Source organism: Gigantopelta aegis, chromosome 14 (assembly GCF_016097555.1).
Source record: "Gigantopelta aegis isolate Gae_Host chromosome 14, Gae_host_genome, whole genome shotgun sequence".
Taxonomy (NCBI): Eukaryota; Metazoa; Mollusca; class Gastropoda; order Neomphalida; family Peltospiridae; genus Gigantopelta; species Gigantopelta aegis.
The window spans coordinates 18,677,417-18,694,676 of record NC_054712.1 but is presented as its reverse complement, the minus strand read 5'-3'; the positions used below and the strand labels follow the sequence as shown (position 1 = coordinate 18,694,676).

Sequence of the window (17,260 nt, the reverse complement as noted above, 5' to 3'; positions counted from 1 at the left end):
GGAGAAATGCAGACTGTTGTAATAAAGCTGCCACTGCAAACATTTGTTTTGTTATCTAAAATATACAGTCCATGTGTGTTTTTAGAAAACATGCGTTGTTTACAATTATTCAATATTTAATAAAGTTGCATAATAAATATATAGCTTTAATATATACATGTTGTACTTTGGAAAAAGCCTATTGTTACTGTTACTGTTATTGTTACCGCGGGAGCCTATTTTTGACGTCGCATCCCTTCCCTAGTAACATTCAAGGGGCCGCGGAACATGAAGTACGGGGCCCATGCCCCCTTGCCCCGCCCCCAATTTTATCTGTTATTTTGCTCTGAAGGCTGGAAATGCAGTGTTTGAATACATGGAATTTATTAAAATAAAAATCATCGGGGTGTGTGTGTGGGGGGGGGGGGTGGGCAGATGGATATGGGGGAACATGCCCCCATCCACCTCTAATAGGTTCAAACCCTTCGGGCCATCAAATTTCCACCCTCGGACCATGGTACTGAAAGTGCCCCCTCCCCACTATTAAATACATTCCGCGGGTTTTCTCTGATCACTAAGAGTCAGAATTACCAATAGCCGATGATTAATTAATCAATGTGCTCCAGTGGTGTCGTTAAACAAAATAATTTATACACTTTCCATCTGTGTCGACTCATCGTGGTAGCCATACATATACAAATTTGCATTTGGTTTATAGTACAAACTATTCTTGATGAGCGTAAAAACATGTGATCAAAATAAAGTCTGAACGTCATACAATATGATAAAGGTTATTTATTCAAAGCAGTTTAAATCTAATAGAATGAATAAAATAATATGCAATACTAATGGCATTATAATTACAATAACAGTTTAATTACGGTTTTATTATTTATTATTGTCACCCATTAATAACAATATAATTTTTTTTATTATCGAATGGTTTTTAGGTCACATGATGCAAACATGGCGGAAGCTGTATGTGAGAAACAGCTGACTTTTATATTTAATTTTTAACAAGATTGTAATAGATTGTTTCCAAACATGTCTATTCAGGCACGCGATGATGATGGATCTGATGAAGTTATTATTGAAGACGAGGAACAGATTCAGTTTTTGACCAAGTCTAGGTTGACACCGCAACATGTCAAAGGTAAATTGGTAAATATCGTCAACGTCCCTAACTGCGTTATGCTTCAAATTCCGTTCACTTTGTTTTCCCGCGCAATCAACACCCGATTTTGTTGTCATCGGCATGTCGTTCATTTATGTGCGTGTCACATGACCACACACGTGCCAGATCAACAAGGCCAAAGAATTTAATTTTTACGATTTTTAAGACCCCTGTTGTTAGAATTTGTTTTCAATTATTATATTCGATCTGCAAAAGGTATGCTACATTTGTGTGCCTCTATTATAGTGAATAGTATTGATAATCCATTCATAACAGTTGTAAATAATTTGGAGTATATCATTGTGTTAATTTTAATAAATTCATTAAATTTTTTATATTTAACAAACTATTCGCATGGTATGAACATAATGCCTATCAGTACTGACATCAAGTGTGAGTGATGTGTGTTGATAAAACGCGGACTGGACCAGAACGCTTGACAAACTGAATTTTTCCTTTAAATTTAAAAAAATAAATTAAGTGTTCAGCAACTGTGCATAATTAAGAAACATTTATTTTTTCATGTAGTTACCTTAAAAATGGAAAATGGTGAACAGGACATGCGCAGTATGATACTTTTTGCAAACGCATGCACCTGAACGCAGTTAGAAACGTCGCACCCTTTCCTGTTTACCTGAGGGTGTTTCACTTTTATTTATTAGAATGGATTTGTTTTACGTCCACATTGTTGATTTTATACGTCACTTGTTTCACATATTGTAGCTGAAAAATGTAGAATAGTATTTCCGTAAATATCGTATTCGTGTTTTTGTCGTTAGGTGAACGCTGTTTGGGACGTCGATGGTACTATACCATCCCATACTCCTAAAAAAAATATGGATTTTTTTGTTAATAATTTCAGTTTGGTTTGACATAAGATAAAAAGTAAAAGTGTTTTGGAAATAACAAAACATACTATTTTTGTGTGAAAGTTACAACACAATCGGCTCAGAGATGAATAACTTGCAGTACATTTCGTAATGCTAGCATAAAGAACACTATACATGTATTAATGTTTAATAATATTGTAATATACACCGTCTGCCCATCAGATGTATATATTATAACAAAAATATTATTAAGGACACTTGGTAAGTGATCAACATCAATTGGCAAATGAAATCAAGCCCCAAACCTTGAAATATTCTAATAAAAAAACCCAAAGCTTCTCAAAGTTCTTTTATATAAATTGACAAAATAAAAAAAAAAATATATATATATATACTGTCAGTCAGAAAAAGACAAATCGTCCGTCGGACTGGTAGTTGAATTTTTTAACTCATCTGTGAACTTTTTTACTCACATTTGGCAAGTGGAAGAGTACTTTCTGCACCCCTGTATATATCGTCTGATTGATCACGAAAATTAATCAATGGAAAAAAGTCTTATATATACCACTGGGGCATGAGTTGAGCAGAACCTTTTCCAATGGGTTTACTACAACATAATTGTATAACATAGCTTGAACTTTACATGTAGAAAGTAAAATATGATCTGCTGTTAATTTGTGAAGATAGCAGGCTAATAGAAATATGTTCTGCTAAGAAGAAAATATGACCTGCTGGAAATAAAGACATCACCGGCTTTGGGGAAACTTTGGAATAATGTGTGAAAATTTAGAACCTCTGACATGTATTTTAGGACATTTCGAGCCCTGAATACATGTAAGGCCAAAATATACATTTGCTGGTCTCTGGTCACCGCATGTGTGGATATTTACCCTCATGAGTTAACATTTAAAATAAAAATTGCTGTACCGGTAGTTATAACAGCGCCATCTATACCAGAAATATAATTCTGCATTACCTCATACAATAGTATTGTGACACACCATCTCTAAAAACAAGTTCTGTTGTTCTGAATGAGTAGCATGGCTTGTTTTTAAAACATTTGTGGGCAAAGTCGAGAAAGAAAGAAAGAAGTGTTTTTATTTAATGACGCACCCAACACATTTTATTTACGGTTATATGGCGTCAGACATATGGTTAAGGACCACACATATTTTTTTAGAGGAAACCCGCTGTCGCCACATAGGCTACTCTTTTACGACAGGCAGCAAGGGATCTTTTATTTGTGCTTCCCACAGGCAGGATAGCACAAACCATGGCCTTTGTTGAACCAGTTATGGATCACTGGTCGGTGCAAGTGGTTTACACCTACCCATTGAGCCTTGCGGAGCACTCACTCAGGGTTTGGAGTCGGTATCTGGATTAAAAATTCCATGCCTCGACTGGGATCCGAACCCAGTACCTACCAGCCTGTAGACCGATGGCCTAACCACGACGCCAACGGGCAAAGTCGAAGTCATAAAAGTTGCCTTGGCTACACATACATGTATGTATAGAAAATGTGAAGGAAAGCATTTATGGTACAATCTCAAATGATGGGACACCCTGGCTAATGAAGAGGGACCAAGGCAAGGAGGAAAAGTAAAAAGTAAAGTTTGTTTTATTTAATGACGCCACTAGAGCACATTGATTTTTATCTTATCATCAGCTATTGGACGTCAAACATATGGTCATTCTGACACTGTTTTTTAAAGGAAACCTGCTGTCGCCACATAGGCTACTCTTTTATGACAGGCAGCAAGGGATCTTTTATTTGCGCTTCCCACAGGCAGGATAGCACAAACCATGGCCTTTGTTGAACCAGTTATGGATCACTGGTCGGTGCAAGTGGTTTACACCTACCCACTGAACCTTGCGGAGCACTCACTCAGGGTTTGGAGTCGGTATCTGGATTAAAAATTCCATGCCTCGACTGGGATCCGAACCCAGTACCTACCAGCCTGTAGACCGATGGCCTAACCACGATGCCATCCGAGGCCGGTCAAGGCAAGGAGGAGGACATACAATAATCTATGTAGCAATTTAACAAAATATACCATCCTTTTCTCTGTAAGCCATGCTTTAAAAAAAAAGAAAAAAAAAGCCACATAAATTCTGAAACTTTAATATCACCAGAGACTTACTGGTGACACTGACTATATATTTGTTTTTTCACCTAATATATATAGACTTTTTTTTATTTATTTTTATTTTTTTTGCTTTGGAAAAGTGAATTTTGTTTTGTGTTCCTCACTTACAAGTATTTAAAACATTTCAGGGTCGTCGTGGTTTTCTTCAGCATTTCTGGTGGTGAATGCAGCTCTCGGTGCCGGGCTCCTCAACTTCCCAGCAGCCTATGACTTGGCAGGCGGGGTGGTTGTGGCTGTCACCATACAAACAGTGAGTCGGGTTAAGTCATACTTACTGGGATCAATACTAGGTGTACACTGATATTGTCATCTGTACACCAGTGTAGTGATTTTCACTTGTTGAAAACAGCGCTTCTAGATTATGGTAGCCCCACTCCCATGGCTAGTGATATTCAATGTTGGGCTAGTAAATAACTACTATTGCCATGCCCGACGGCTAGTGAAAAAAAAAATCAAATGTTACAGTTACATTTATTTTGTAAATATGAATATCCTGCATCACCCCAACCCCGCTCTATTTCCCTCTTTAGGTGACATATTTGATTATTGCTATTATTTAGTCAAATTGTACTAACTTAAAGTAAAGTAGGGCTAGTGAATTTTTAATCGTGGCTAGTACATTTTTAAAATCACTGATCCCATGGCTAGTGGATTTTTATAAAATTCTAGAAGCCCTGCTGAAAATGACAAGGACAACACTTAGTCGACTCCCATCCTCTAATTGTTTTTAAATCCAGACAAAGTATAACAACCCATATTCTCTCAACAGTAATTAACATTTAAGTGCTATAAACATTCCTTTTTTTTCCATCTTCATTTTTGATGAATCTAGGTTCTGTGTGTTCCTTGCAGATGGTGAACTCTGACTTATATGTTGACAGAAGGCACAGGACTGATTCAATGGTGCTTGTAGTTGTATGTGTGTCTGTATGTGTTAGAGAGGGGGAGGGAGGTAGGGAGAGAAACAGAGACAGAGAGAGAGGGACAGATTTAGCAATACATGTATCTCTTTCAAACTAATTTTATTTTGTTTGAATAACAATTATATAAAAGTAGCATTTTTAATTTGTGAGATTGTCTGAACACTTCAGTTATTACTGATGTTTCTGCATTTTGCAGATTTTTCTTGTGTTTATTGTGGCAGCCATCATGATCCTAGCTTACTGTTCGGACATCAAGCAATCGACTACATACCAGGATGTGGTGTATTCGGTGTGCGGCAAGTGGGCGCATACGGCCAGTGCTGTCACGTTGCTGATCTACTGCTACGGAACCTGCATCACGTTCCTCATCATCATCGGGGACCAGTGGGAGGAGTGTAAGTCGTGATGGATGAATGAATTGGTGAACAAATTAATGAATGGATGAAAGAATGGATGGATGAATGGGTGAATAAATTAATGAATGAAAGAATGGATGGATGAATGAATGGATGAACAGATGAACAAACTAATGAATAAAAGAATGAATAGATGAATGAATGAATGGATGAACAAATTAATGAATGAAAAAAGAAATGGATGAATGAACAAACTAATGAAAGAATGAATAAATAAATAAATTATTCCAATCTGTAAATACTTTTTTGTTATAAATGCATGGATTGGTCCAAATGATATGTGACTTAAAAATCCTGCATACAAGAAGCTCAGTTTTGTACTACATGTGTATGTGCTGTTGGCAGTGCTAAAAAAAACCCCTAAATATATCATATCAGCTCTTTTCTTTATTGTTTAAAATTAATAAAGTAACTTTATATTTTCTGTTAATTAATGTTGTATGTCCATCTGTCCCGCATACAGTTTTTCCTACATTTTTTTCCACTCTGCCTCAAGATATTGAGCTGAAATTTTGTGTATACTGTAACAGTTATAGATCGAGTTTTACTTTCATGGCAATTTACCCTTTTTTGACAGAGTTATGGCCCTTGAACTTCAGAGAATCAAACATTTGTTTTCTGGACTTTTTTCGCAGTGCTAAGCTGTAATTTTGTGTATAGATTTATTTTGTCCTGTTATAGATGAAGTTTGAATTTAATGGTGATTTACCACTTTTTCAGAGTTATGGCCCTTAAACTTAGGAGATACGAAAATGTGTTGGGCCCGGCAAGGGGCATGTATTGCTTTAGCAGTACTCTCAGAATGCTTGCTTTTATTGGAATTGAGTGTGTGGTGTGTGTGTGTATGGTGTTTGTGTGTGTATGTGTGTGTATTTTAACATTATTGTTAGATGCAGTGTATATTTAGAAAAAAAACCCATGAACAATTAAAGAAAAAGCAATAAAAAAATTAATGTATTACTATAACAGTACTTTAAAAAAATAATAACAGTAAGTAACCATTAAGTACATGTGTCAATTTTTGATTTGTGAAGAGATTGTTCTGAAATATAATTAAAAAAAAAAATCATGACAGACTGAGTCCACATTCTATAAAATTTGAAGAATCATAGTCACTTCGTACCTAAGTCATATCGTACCATCCATTTCATACAATACTGCCTGTTCATTTCATACCCCAGTCATTTCGTACCTTGGTCATTTCGTACTATTGCAAAAAGTAATTTCGTACCCTAGTCATTTCGTACCCTAGTCATTTCGTACCATTGTGAAAAGTAATTTCGTACCCCAGTCATTTCATACCCCAGTCATTTCGTACCTTAGTCATTTCATACCAGTATATAAAAAACGAATCAACTATAGCATAAAAGCAGTGGGTTTTTTAAACTTTATTTGGACAGTTTGAAATTCAAAACACGTTAGTGTGCAGCATATCGTTATTGATACCCATAATACATGTCAACAGTCCAGTGGTTTTCAGTTATGGTACTATTGGTCTGAAAATTATTCAATATTTTTTACAGCTTACAAAAGAAGATTTTGATGTAAATTATTGCACAGAGTATAGACCCTACACTAGGCCTACCATAACAAGGACAAAAATAGACAACCAATGAAACTATCGAAAAAAACATATGACGATACATAAACAGTTTAAGTAATATATTTATTTGTAATATTCTTTTTCTTATTTTTTTCAAATTGTTATGCTGTGGTACGATATGACTTTCAGTTATGGTACTAACTGACCAAGGTACATGTATGAAATGACTAGGGTAAGAAATGACTTTTTGCAATGGTACGAAATGACCAGGGTACAAATGACCAAGGTACGAAATGACCTTTTGCAATGGTACGAAATGACCAGGGTACGAAATGACCAAATTAGGTACAGAATGACTATGGTACAAAATGACCATGGTACAAAGTGACTAGCAACCAAATTTGACCATGAGCTCTATGTTACGTTCTGTTATTTGACTGAATGCTGTGACACGAATGTACAGTGAATCTGTAATACTGTAACAGTTTTATTTTTCTTGCAGTTTTCCTCTTTGTGGATAAGACAAAGTTTTGTAATGACCCTCCTATCTACATGGACCGTTCCTTCACTATCGTGGTTTCATCTCTCATACTCATACTGCCCATGTGCTTTCCAAAGAGAATAGATTTTCTCAAATATGCTAGGTAAAGTCACACATTATTTGCCAGCCGGATATATACACTGGTGGCACCTAAGTCTGTGCACCTAAGCATTTGTGTTATATTTTAAAGTTAAAATCTTTCTTTAAAAATATTTGTTTCACCGCCACAGTACAATGGAACAATAAACGTGTTACTACTGAAAGTTATTTTATTTTAATTCTATTTTAAACTGAAGTAATGAACACATTTATAGTGGCACCCCCCTTTATTTACTGGCCTGCATAACGACACACAAGTCTGCGCAGCAAACATTAAAACAACCACTTTTGTCGCTAATGTTCACAGAAACAACAATATATAATGGAACTGACTTTTTGTAAGTTTTAGACAACAAACGTTTCCTATTATAGTTTGTTTCAGGAAATTTTTATTATGCAAATGAGATAAATATAAAGGGTGTTCCATGCTCCTTAGTTTGGATAACAGAAAATGATAATATAAAAAAGTCCATGTCAAAATGTATGATCAGTATTCATTTATTTTGTCCTGTTATACATGTAGATAAAGTTTGACTTTAATGGTGTTTTACCCATTTTTCACAGAGTTATGACCCTTAAACTTAGTAGATACGAAAATTTGTTGTGCCTGGTAGCCGATGTACTTTTCGCGCTGGGGTGTCGTTAAAACATTCATTCATTAATTGCAGATCTTACAGTAAATGGTAAAAAGCATCATATCTTAGCATTTTTCACAAGTTTAGTGAAACTTGATTTGATTGTGTTGAGTATAGGCACACATCTATAGCAGTGATATGATCATGCTACTTCCTGATGGTAGTGTCAGACAGGTCAAAGGTTTAGTCTTTCTTATTCTCTTTCAGTTTTGTTGGTGTGATAGGCATCCTGTATGTAGTTTTGTTAGTAACAGTCAAGTATTTCAGCCCACACCCCACACCAAAACTGATAAAAACCAAGTAAGTATTTTTAAATATTAAACTTTAAGGGTTTACATGTGTTCTAGAATTTGTTTGCAATCACTTGCCTTTGGGCCAGTGGATTTGAAAATTCAATGGCCATGCTTAAAAATTCACTTGCCCAGTTTTAACTGTTAATAAATTAAGAACCAATATTTAATGAAAATAAATAACTTTTCTGTGTACAGCTAGTTTGTCATACTCATGTCTGATCAGTTTGTTTGTCATTTTACACAACAGATAGGCCAATTAGGCCAAATACTTTAAAGGTTGGTCTAGAAAAATATTCTAAAAATATTCATCAGTTTAGTAGTTATGTAGTTCAGTAATTAACAGTCGTAAACAAATGAATGCTCTGTCATTTATATATGAGTACATATAAATTATATAATATTTATTGAAATAATTTACAAGCGAATGGGAACTCCTCCCACCCGCCTCCCGAAAAAACCAACAACAACCCCCCCCCCCCCAAGGCCCCGTTCTACAAAGTGATCTTAGTGCTAAGATCATCTTAAGTGCATAAGGTGGCTGTGCACTTAAGATGATCTTAGCATTAAGATAGCTTCGTAAAAATGGGACTCAACTTTATTATTGAAAATTGTGCATATATTACAGTTTTGTGCATATATTACAGTTTTGTGCATATATTACATACTCTCACCTACAAATGAGTAATAAAGTGACAATCAACATTGGAACCAATGTTTTATTATGCAGGTACTTTGTTAAATTCATGATATAGTGTACTTTTTTTTTTTTTTTTTTTTTTTAAGTCTTGCAATTTTAGTGATATTTTAAAAATAAAATAAATAATTTACTCACTTAAAATTTCGCAAAAATAAATAGTGACATGAAAAGAGTGGTTACCATTTCAACTGGATTACAATTACAATTAGAGTAACAACTCTTTGGGTGCCAGTGTCAAAAAAATAGAAAAAAGTAGGGACAAAGGAACGTTTTGTGTTTATAATGTTTACACTTTATAATTTGAATAAAATAACACGATGTCATGAATGGGTTACAGATCATTGGTGGCAAACTATTTGAAGGAATGTTTTGTGTTTATAATGTTTACACTTTATAATTTGAATAAAATAACACGATGTCATGAATGGGTTACAGATCATTGGTGGCAAACTATTTGTTAGTAAAATGTTGCATGTGTATAAGCAAAAAAAAAAAAAATTGACTTGTTGATCTGTTTGCAGTTTTTCTTTTGTTTTCGTACAATTATACTTGTAGTCATGGTAGTGCTGGATTTTTTGTTTTTCATAAATTGCCATTGGGCTGGCTCAGAGTAATTATTTGGTGGCCCGAGTCTTAAAAACTACCGGCCTCGTGCATTGAGTCACCGTATTCTAGAACTCTGCCGTCTATTAGTAATTTCATGTAGGATTAGTAAAACATATCTTGTAGTGTTTTCCCTAGCTTGTTTTAGCACGGTGCAGCACCGTGCCTCAATAGTCTAGCACCATCTTGCCTTAATCAGCTCCATGCTGCCCTGAGATTAAACAAGCCTTTTTCAGTAATTAATTAAAACACCCAAAAAGGTATTATTGATGAATAAAATATGCCTTAAAATTATATCTTTTGCCATTCATTTATTAAAGCAAGTGCATAAATTACATTAATGTTTATTTCAATTAATTTGTGTGTATTTTTAATGAAATACAAGTGCCCCGAAAATGGTGAAAATGCTCCAAAAGTGTTTGGTCTACCATGCCTTGCCAAATTTCTAGGGAAATCACTATCTTGGTTTAATTCATATGATAAATTATGAAAATGTAATCCTTCAAACAATGCAGAATAATAAATTGGCATTTTGTTCCATTTCAGGCCAGATTCCTGGATGGATATATTTCTTGTTGTACCAGCAATATGCTTTGCTTATCAGGTTAGTAGTCTCATACAATTTTTAAAGATGTGTATACTGTAGTCTGGTTGCCACAATTACAGTCAAAAAAAATAAAAAAGAAGAGAAAAGAAATACAGAAAAAAAAGAAGAAAAAAAAAGAAATAAACCCCCCCACAAAAGCCCAACTGAACATGACATCATTATGATCAACAGTGTGATTTGTCCTCCAAGCACCATTCCTGTTTAAAAAAAAAAATATTGTTTATATATTGTTTTGGAAACAATTGACCTAAAATGTAAGACATTACATATTATGTAGGTTATAAATCAGTATCACAATAATGAGTGGCATTATGAGTGCGATTCTTCTCCACATTTCCCCTTTAATATCAATTATCTGAGGAGTGTAATTCCCCCATCAACATTTTGAAGAGTGTGCAACATTGTTTTTCAAGAAATGAAAATCTGCCTTTTAAAAATTTGTTATTGATTTTTATGTACAAATCTTGCTTTTAAAACAGATTAAATCTTTAAACTTTTTGTTTTCATCTAGTGCCATGTTAGCATCATTCCAATTTACTCCTGTATGGAGAAGCGTAACATCAAAGAGTTCTCAAAGACGGTTGCCTTGGCGATGGTTCTGTGTGTGTTCAGCTACACGGGCACGGCGGCGCTGGGCTACCTCCAGTTTGGTCATGGCATCGCCAGCGACATCCTCCTGTCCTTCGACCCAGACCCAGAGGTGCTGGTTGCAGTTGTCCTGATCGCAATCAAAACATACACAACATATCCCATACTGCTCTTCTGTGGAAGGTGAGATCAGCAAGTAACACATATTTATTTTGTTTAACGACTCCACTAGAGCACATTGAAATGCTCTTCTGTGGAAGGTGATATCAGCAAGTAACATATTTATTTTGTTTAATGACTCCACTAGAGCACTTCTTTTTTCTTCTACTTATTTTGGTGCTTATATCCAATTAAGGTTCAAGCATGCTGTCCTGGGCACACACCTCACATATCTGGGCTGTTTGTCCAAGACAGTGGGTTAGTTGTACGTTGGTTAGTGGTTAGTGAGAGAGAAGAGGGTGTAGTTGCCATACGCCTACCCATTGAGCCCTTAAGAACTCACTCTGGGATGGAGCTGGTACTGGGCTGTGAACTCTGTACCTAGCAGCGTTACGTCCAATGGCTTAACCACGACACCACTGAGGCCGATCACTGAAAAAGCAGAAATGGACTTTTTACATTCACTTTCACATAGACATGGATAGTCATGGGTCACTGGTTCAGGTCCATCAGATCTGGTTCAGATCTATCCAGACCTGCTTCAGATCTATCCAGACCTGGTTCAGATCCATCAGACCTGGTTCAGATCTATCCAGACCTGGTTCAGATCCATCAGACCTGGTTCAGATCTATCCAGACCTGGTTCAGATCTATCCAGACCTGGTTCAGATCCATCAGACCTGGTTCAGATCTATCCAGACCTGGTTCAGATCCATCAGACCTGGTTCAGATCCATCAGACCTGCTTCAAATCTATCCAGACCTGGTTCAGATCCATCAGACCTGCTTCAGATCTATCCAGACCTGGTTCAGATCCATCAGACCTGGTTCAGATCTATCCAGACCTGGTTCAGGTCCATCAGACCTGGTTCAGATCCATCAGACCTGCTTCAGATCTATCCAGACCTGGTTCAGATCTATCCAGACCTGGTTCAGATCCATCAGACCTGGTTCAGATCCATCAGACCTGGTTCAGATCCATCAGACCTGGTTCAGATCCATCAGACCTGGTTCAGATCTATCCAGACCTGGTTCAGATCTATCCAGACCTGGTTCAGATCCATCAGACCTGGTTCAGATCCATCACACCTGGTTCAGATCTATCCAGACCTGGTTCAGATCCATCAGATCTGGTTCAGATCTATCCAGACCTGGTTCAGGTCCATCAGACCTGGTTCAGATCCATCAGACCTGCTTCAGATCTATCCAGACCTGGTTCAGATCTATCCAGACCTGGTTCAGATCTATCCAGACCTGGTTCAGGTCCATCAGACCTGGTTCAGATCCATCAGACCTGCTTCAGATCTATCCAGACCTGGTTCAGATCTATCCAGACCTGGTTCAGATCTATCCAGACCTGGTTCAGATCCATCAGACCTGGTTCAGATCTATCCAGACCTGGTTCAGGTCCATCAGACCTGGTTCAGATCTATCCAGACCTGGTTCAGATCCATCAGACCTGGTTCAGATCTATCCAGACCTGGTTCAGATCAGACCTGGTTCATCTAGACCTGGTTCAGATCCATCAGACCTGGTTCAGATCCATCAGACCTGCTTCAGATTCCAGACCTGCTCAGATCTATCCAGACCTGGTTCAGATCTATCCAGATCTATCCAGACCTGCTTCAGATCTATCCAGACCTGGTTCAGATCTATCCAAACCTGCTTCAGATCTATCCAGACCTGGTTCAGATCCATCAGACCTGCTTCAGATCTATCCAGATCTGCTTCAGATCTATCCATACCTAGTTCAGAATCTATCCAGACCTGGTTCAGATCCATCAGACCTGGTTCAGATCCATCAGACCTGCTTCAGATCTATCCAGACCTGCTTCAGATCTATCCAGACCTGCTTCAGATCTATCCAGACCTGGTTCAGATCCATCAGACCTGCTTCAGATCTATCCAGACCTGCTTCAGATCTATCCAGACCTGGTTCAGATCTATCCAAACCTGCTTCAGATCTATCCAGACCTGGTTCAGATCCATCAGACCTGCTTCAGATCTATCCAGATCTGCTTCAGATCTATCCATACCTAGTTCAGAATCTATCCAGACCTAGTTCAGAATCTATCCATACCTGCTTCAGATCTATCCAGACCTGCTTCAGATCTATCCAGACCTGGTTCAGATCTATGCTTCAGATCTATCCAGACCTGCTTCAGATCTATCCAGACCTGCTTCAGATCTATCCACACCTGCTTCAGATCTATCCACACCTGCTTCAGAATTTACAGAAGTTTAAAATTTATGGAAATTGAAAATTTGTTGCTTCTTTCCCATTTAAAATAACACAAGAAAAAAAATCATCAATTTGTATCAAAATATTGCAATATTATTAGATTAAGCTGAAAATTTCAGGCATTGTTTGACTTGTTCACCCCATACTAGAAAATGTATTCATATTGACTTTATATTTACACTATTATTATTTCTAACTTCAGAGCTGCCTTTGATTCGGTGTACCTGACTCTGAGAAAGATCCCTCCAGAGGTCGCTGAGAGTCACGAACGTCCACGTCGCATTATTACCACCACCATCTGGTTTGCAACGACACTGGTTCTCGCTGTCTTCATTCCAAACATCGGCGTCGTCATTCAGATCCTGGGAGCCTTCGCGGCAATATTTATCTTCATCTATCCAGGTACACTGCAAGACTAAACTGAATATGTTACAATCGCTGACACCATCTTTGCATATTATTTATTATTATAATTATCATAATAATCATAATAATCATAATAATAACCTTATTTAATGAGTGTGACAGTTAAAGTTTGTATTTCTGAATGGCTTTAAGAAACCAGTAATTTTAAAGAAATGTTAAAGAATAAGTTTGTTTTTGTATAACGACACCACTAGAGCACATTGATTTATTAATCATCGGCTATTGGATGTCAAACATTTGGTAAGTTTTTACATGTAGTCTTAGAGAGGAAACCTGCTACATTTTTCCATCAGTAGCAAGGGATCTTTTATATGCACCATCCCACAGACAGGATAGCACATACCACAGCCTTTGATATACCAGTTGTGGTGCACTGGCTGGAACGAGAGGGTGACATGTTTGGCACAAACTAATCTTCCATCAGGCCCTCAGCAATACATTGAAACATTGGCAGAGAAAATACCTGTATGTTACTATTTGTATAATATGTCCAGTGTCCATCTGTATGTTCATCTGTTTTGAAAGATAATAACCATATACTGTTTTTGGGTGGTTTATTTATTTGTTGTTGGCTTCTTTTTTTAAGGTGAAGTTCTAAGAAATGTTAGTGACGCTTAATTAAAAATGATATAATCAGGCCCTAATCTATAAATGAAAAAGTAGAAGTCACTTCTCTCTTCCCAGAAGAAAGGGGAAAAGTTTGATAAAATAGGTGAAGTGAATATTTATCCATACATTTCTCCATGTTCAGCATTCATTCAGACAAATTCTTAATTGTACACTTGGTTCTAATTGTAATATTTTGATATAAAATACTACTTCTGATTAGAAAATAAACAAAACAATTGTATGTTTAATTAAAAATGTGATATTATTAAGTAGTTGATAATGTGTCGTTATGTTAAAATGACTGGTCACAGCAAACAGCGCAACATGCGTCGATGTACAAAACAAAACATGAATCGATAAGGTGACAAGTGATCTATAACACTAAACAAGTCGGGGTCTTGACGTCTGTTCTATGATTTCGTTTTTAAAATCGGAGTAGGTCCAAAATAGTATGGCGACTTTGACTTCTCACTACTGCTAATATAACGCTCATTTTGCCAGCAAGATTAAGCCCTGTATAATAAGTGTTTGTCCCAGTAACCAGTGTATGAAATAAAAGATGTAGTTCTTCATTATTTAATCTTTCAGGAATGTGCCTGTTGAAGATATGCTTAGACAGACTTGACGTCCAGTACTCACGGAGATTGAAGGGTCTGGCCATATTTTCTCTGGTCTTCATTGTACTGGGGTCTTTTATCTTTGGTCTGACGCTGAGCCAGGCTCTGATTCAAGACATTGGCACGGGTGGAGTCAAACCGGACAAGTCCGGCTACACGTGTGGCAGCTGATATAGCCACGGTTTATAGTTTGTTTGGCTGATTGAAACTTGAATGTGATTACAGAGTTTCTGACCGAAGTTCCAAGATTGCTCATAAATTTCATATCAAACTTGAACCCTCAACAGCATGTAGAAAAGTCAAAATGCACATTAGTCATTATGAAAAGATAACACCTGGAGGTTGTATGGATGGTTTTGTCAAAGAATGTTTTAGAAAAACGGCTACAAGCATGGTATGTAGCATGAAAAAAGATGACAATGGCTGGTGGTAGAAGAACACTCAAATTTTGTATGAGGAGGTGGGATTGTAGCGTTGGTCATTTCCCTCCCACCGTATTGTGTATTTTCTAAACAAGCCATCTCATAGTGAGTGAAACCAGGGCCCGTGCTTATAAAACATTAAAGAGTCCAGACTCAATCTCTAATGATGTCACACCCATACAATTTGTATGGCATTGTCATGATATTACTGTCTCAGACTCCATTAGAGTCTCGAGTCTAGACTCTAAACGTTTTATAAGCACCAGGCCAGGTAATGCTAATCAGACTGTGATGCTCGCTTGTAGATGTGATCAATGCATTCATTTAGTATTTGCTATCTTGTATTTTTATGATTCGCCACTTGCAGGCAAGTTGTGTTAGCTTCAACACAGTTTATAATGATAGAATTAATCTATGCAATGCAGAGACTCAGATGTGATTGGAGATACTGTGATAATGTTTAGTTTTAACTATTGTTCAGTGACTATTCTGTTCCAGGTACCTGCTGTTTGTGTAATATTTTTGTAATTTGTTAAGAAATGTCACGTAAATGGTTTTCTTTGATCAATATGTTTATCAGTATACAAGTTGTCCTATATATTTTCTTTATTGTGTTAGGAGCCTCCTTCAAGGTACTGTCAACACTGTGTTAAATAATATACATGTATTATCATGATATATATATATATTTATATCTTGATACAGGTTACCCATATTGCAATGTATTGAGATAAAAAAGTCTCATAATACTGATCTCCAGTATATAACTATAAGCTAGTAGAGCATAACAGCTTCTACTGTAGAAAAATTACATGTTAAACTGAGGCAAAATTAACAAACATAACGTATTATCTATTAGCAGTACTTGTGTTTGGTACCGTATCTGTTTCATACAGAAAATTACATAATGAGAGAATATGGATCAAGGTAAAATGAAATAAAATTATTTATGTATGTATTTTTGATAAAGATAATTATGAGGATTGTTTTTCAATTGTGGATTCTGCAGCCTAGTTTTTCACATAAACATAATTTTACAACTGAAAAACTATTGTTATAACGACAAAACAGTACATTCAATACAGCTCCAAATGTACATAAATCACTTTCTTTTGTCACTAGAATGACTCATTATCCATATAAACATAATGTTCTGTGTGAAATTGATATAGGATAATAAACGAGTTACCAATTATTATCAAATTTATGTCCCGAGTGAAATAAATTTCACTTGTCACGAGCTTTAGCAAGTGACAAGTGAAAATTATTTCACGAGGGACATAAATTTGATAATAACTGGTACCGAGTTTGTTATTCTATTTATTACCCCAACTATTTGGTTTTAATTTTGTTTAAAAACCTTTATTTTCAATATAGCCTACATCGGCTACATGTCCATGTAGGCGCCTATATAGAAACGACGTAAACTACTTTACTGTTCTAGGTATTGCTTTAACTTTATATTTTATTCACAGTTCACAGAAAATTCAAAGTTCTATATGTTCTGTAAAAAAAAATCTATATAATGAATTGCATTAAACTACCATTTTATTACAAATTTAACACTGAAACCAGAAAGATGTAAATGCAAGTGCTTTAAACTACATGACATCATTGTGTGTGCTTTGCCAAATCATGATGACATCATATTTAGTACCGACAAGGTGATTGGTTTGTTGGCGTCAAACCATCCAATAGTAGTTTACGTTAA

General features: G+C 36.3%; 1 protein-coding gene across 1 annotated transcript; it reads left to right on the top strand.

The window, feature by feature from the left end:
- Positions 1-946: 946 nt before the first annotated feature.
- On the top strand, positions 947-16,833 carry LOC121388657 (putative sodium-coupled neutral amino acid transporter 7). Its single transcript, XM_041520096.1, has 9 exons — positions 947-1,132; positions 4,259-4,380; positions 5,250-5,448; positions 7,515-7,656; positions 8,495-8,587; positions 10,427-10,484; positions 10,999-11,258; positions 13,678-13,877; positions 15,099-16,833. Exons 1-9 carry the CDS (start codon positions 1,024-1,026, stop codon positions 15,296-15,298), a joined length of 1,383 nt encoding a protein of 460 aa, XP_041376030.1. The 5' UTR covers positions 947-1,023; the 3' UTR covers positions 15,299-16,833.
- The last annotated feature ends 427 nt before the right edge of the window (positions 16,834-17,260 follow it).

What these genes read in the sequence shown, in the direction of transcription:
- LOC121388657 (XM_041520096.1), top strand. Translation starts at nt 1,024, where the DNA reads ATGTCTATTCAGGCACGCGATGATGATGGATCTGATGAAGTTATTATT. An exon ending in TGGCTGTCACCATACAAACA is followed by an intron (nt 4,381 to 5,249) that starts GTGAGTCGGGTT and finishes TGCATTTTGCAG; the next exon opens with ATTTTTCTTGTGTTTATTGT. An exon ending in GATTTTCTCAAATATGCTAG is followed by an intron (nt 7,657 to 8,494) that starts GTAAAGTCACAC and finishes ATTCTCTTTCAG; the next exon opens with TTTTGTTGGTGTGATAGGCA.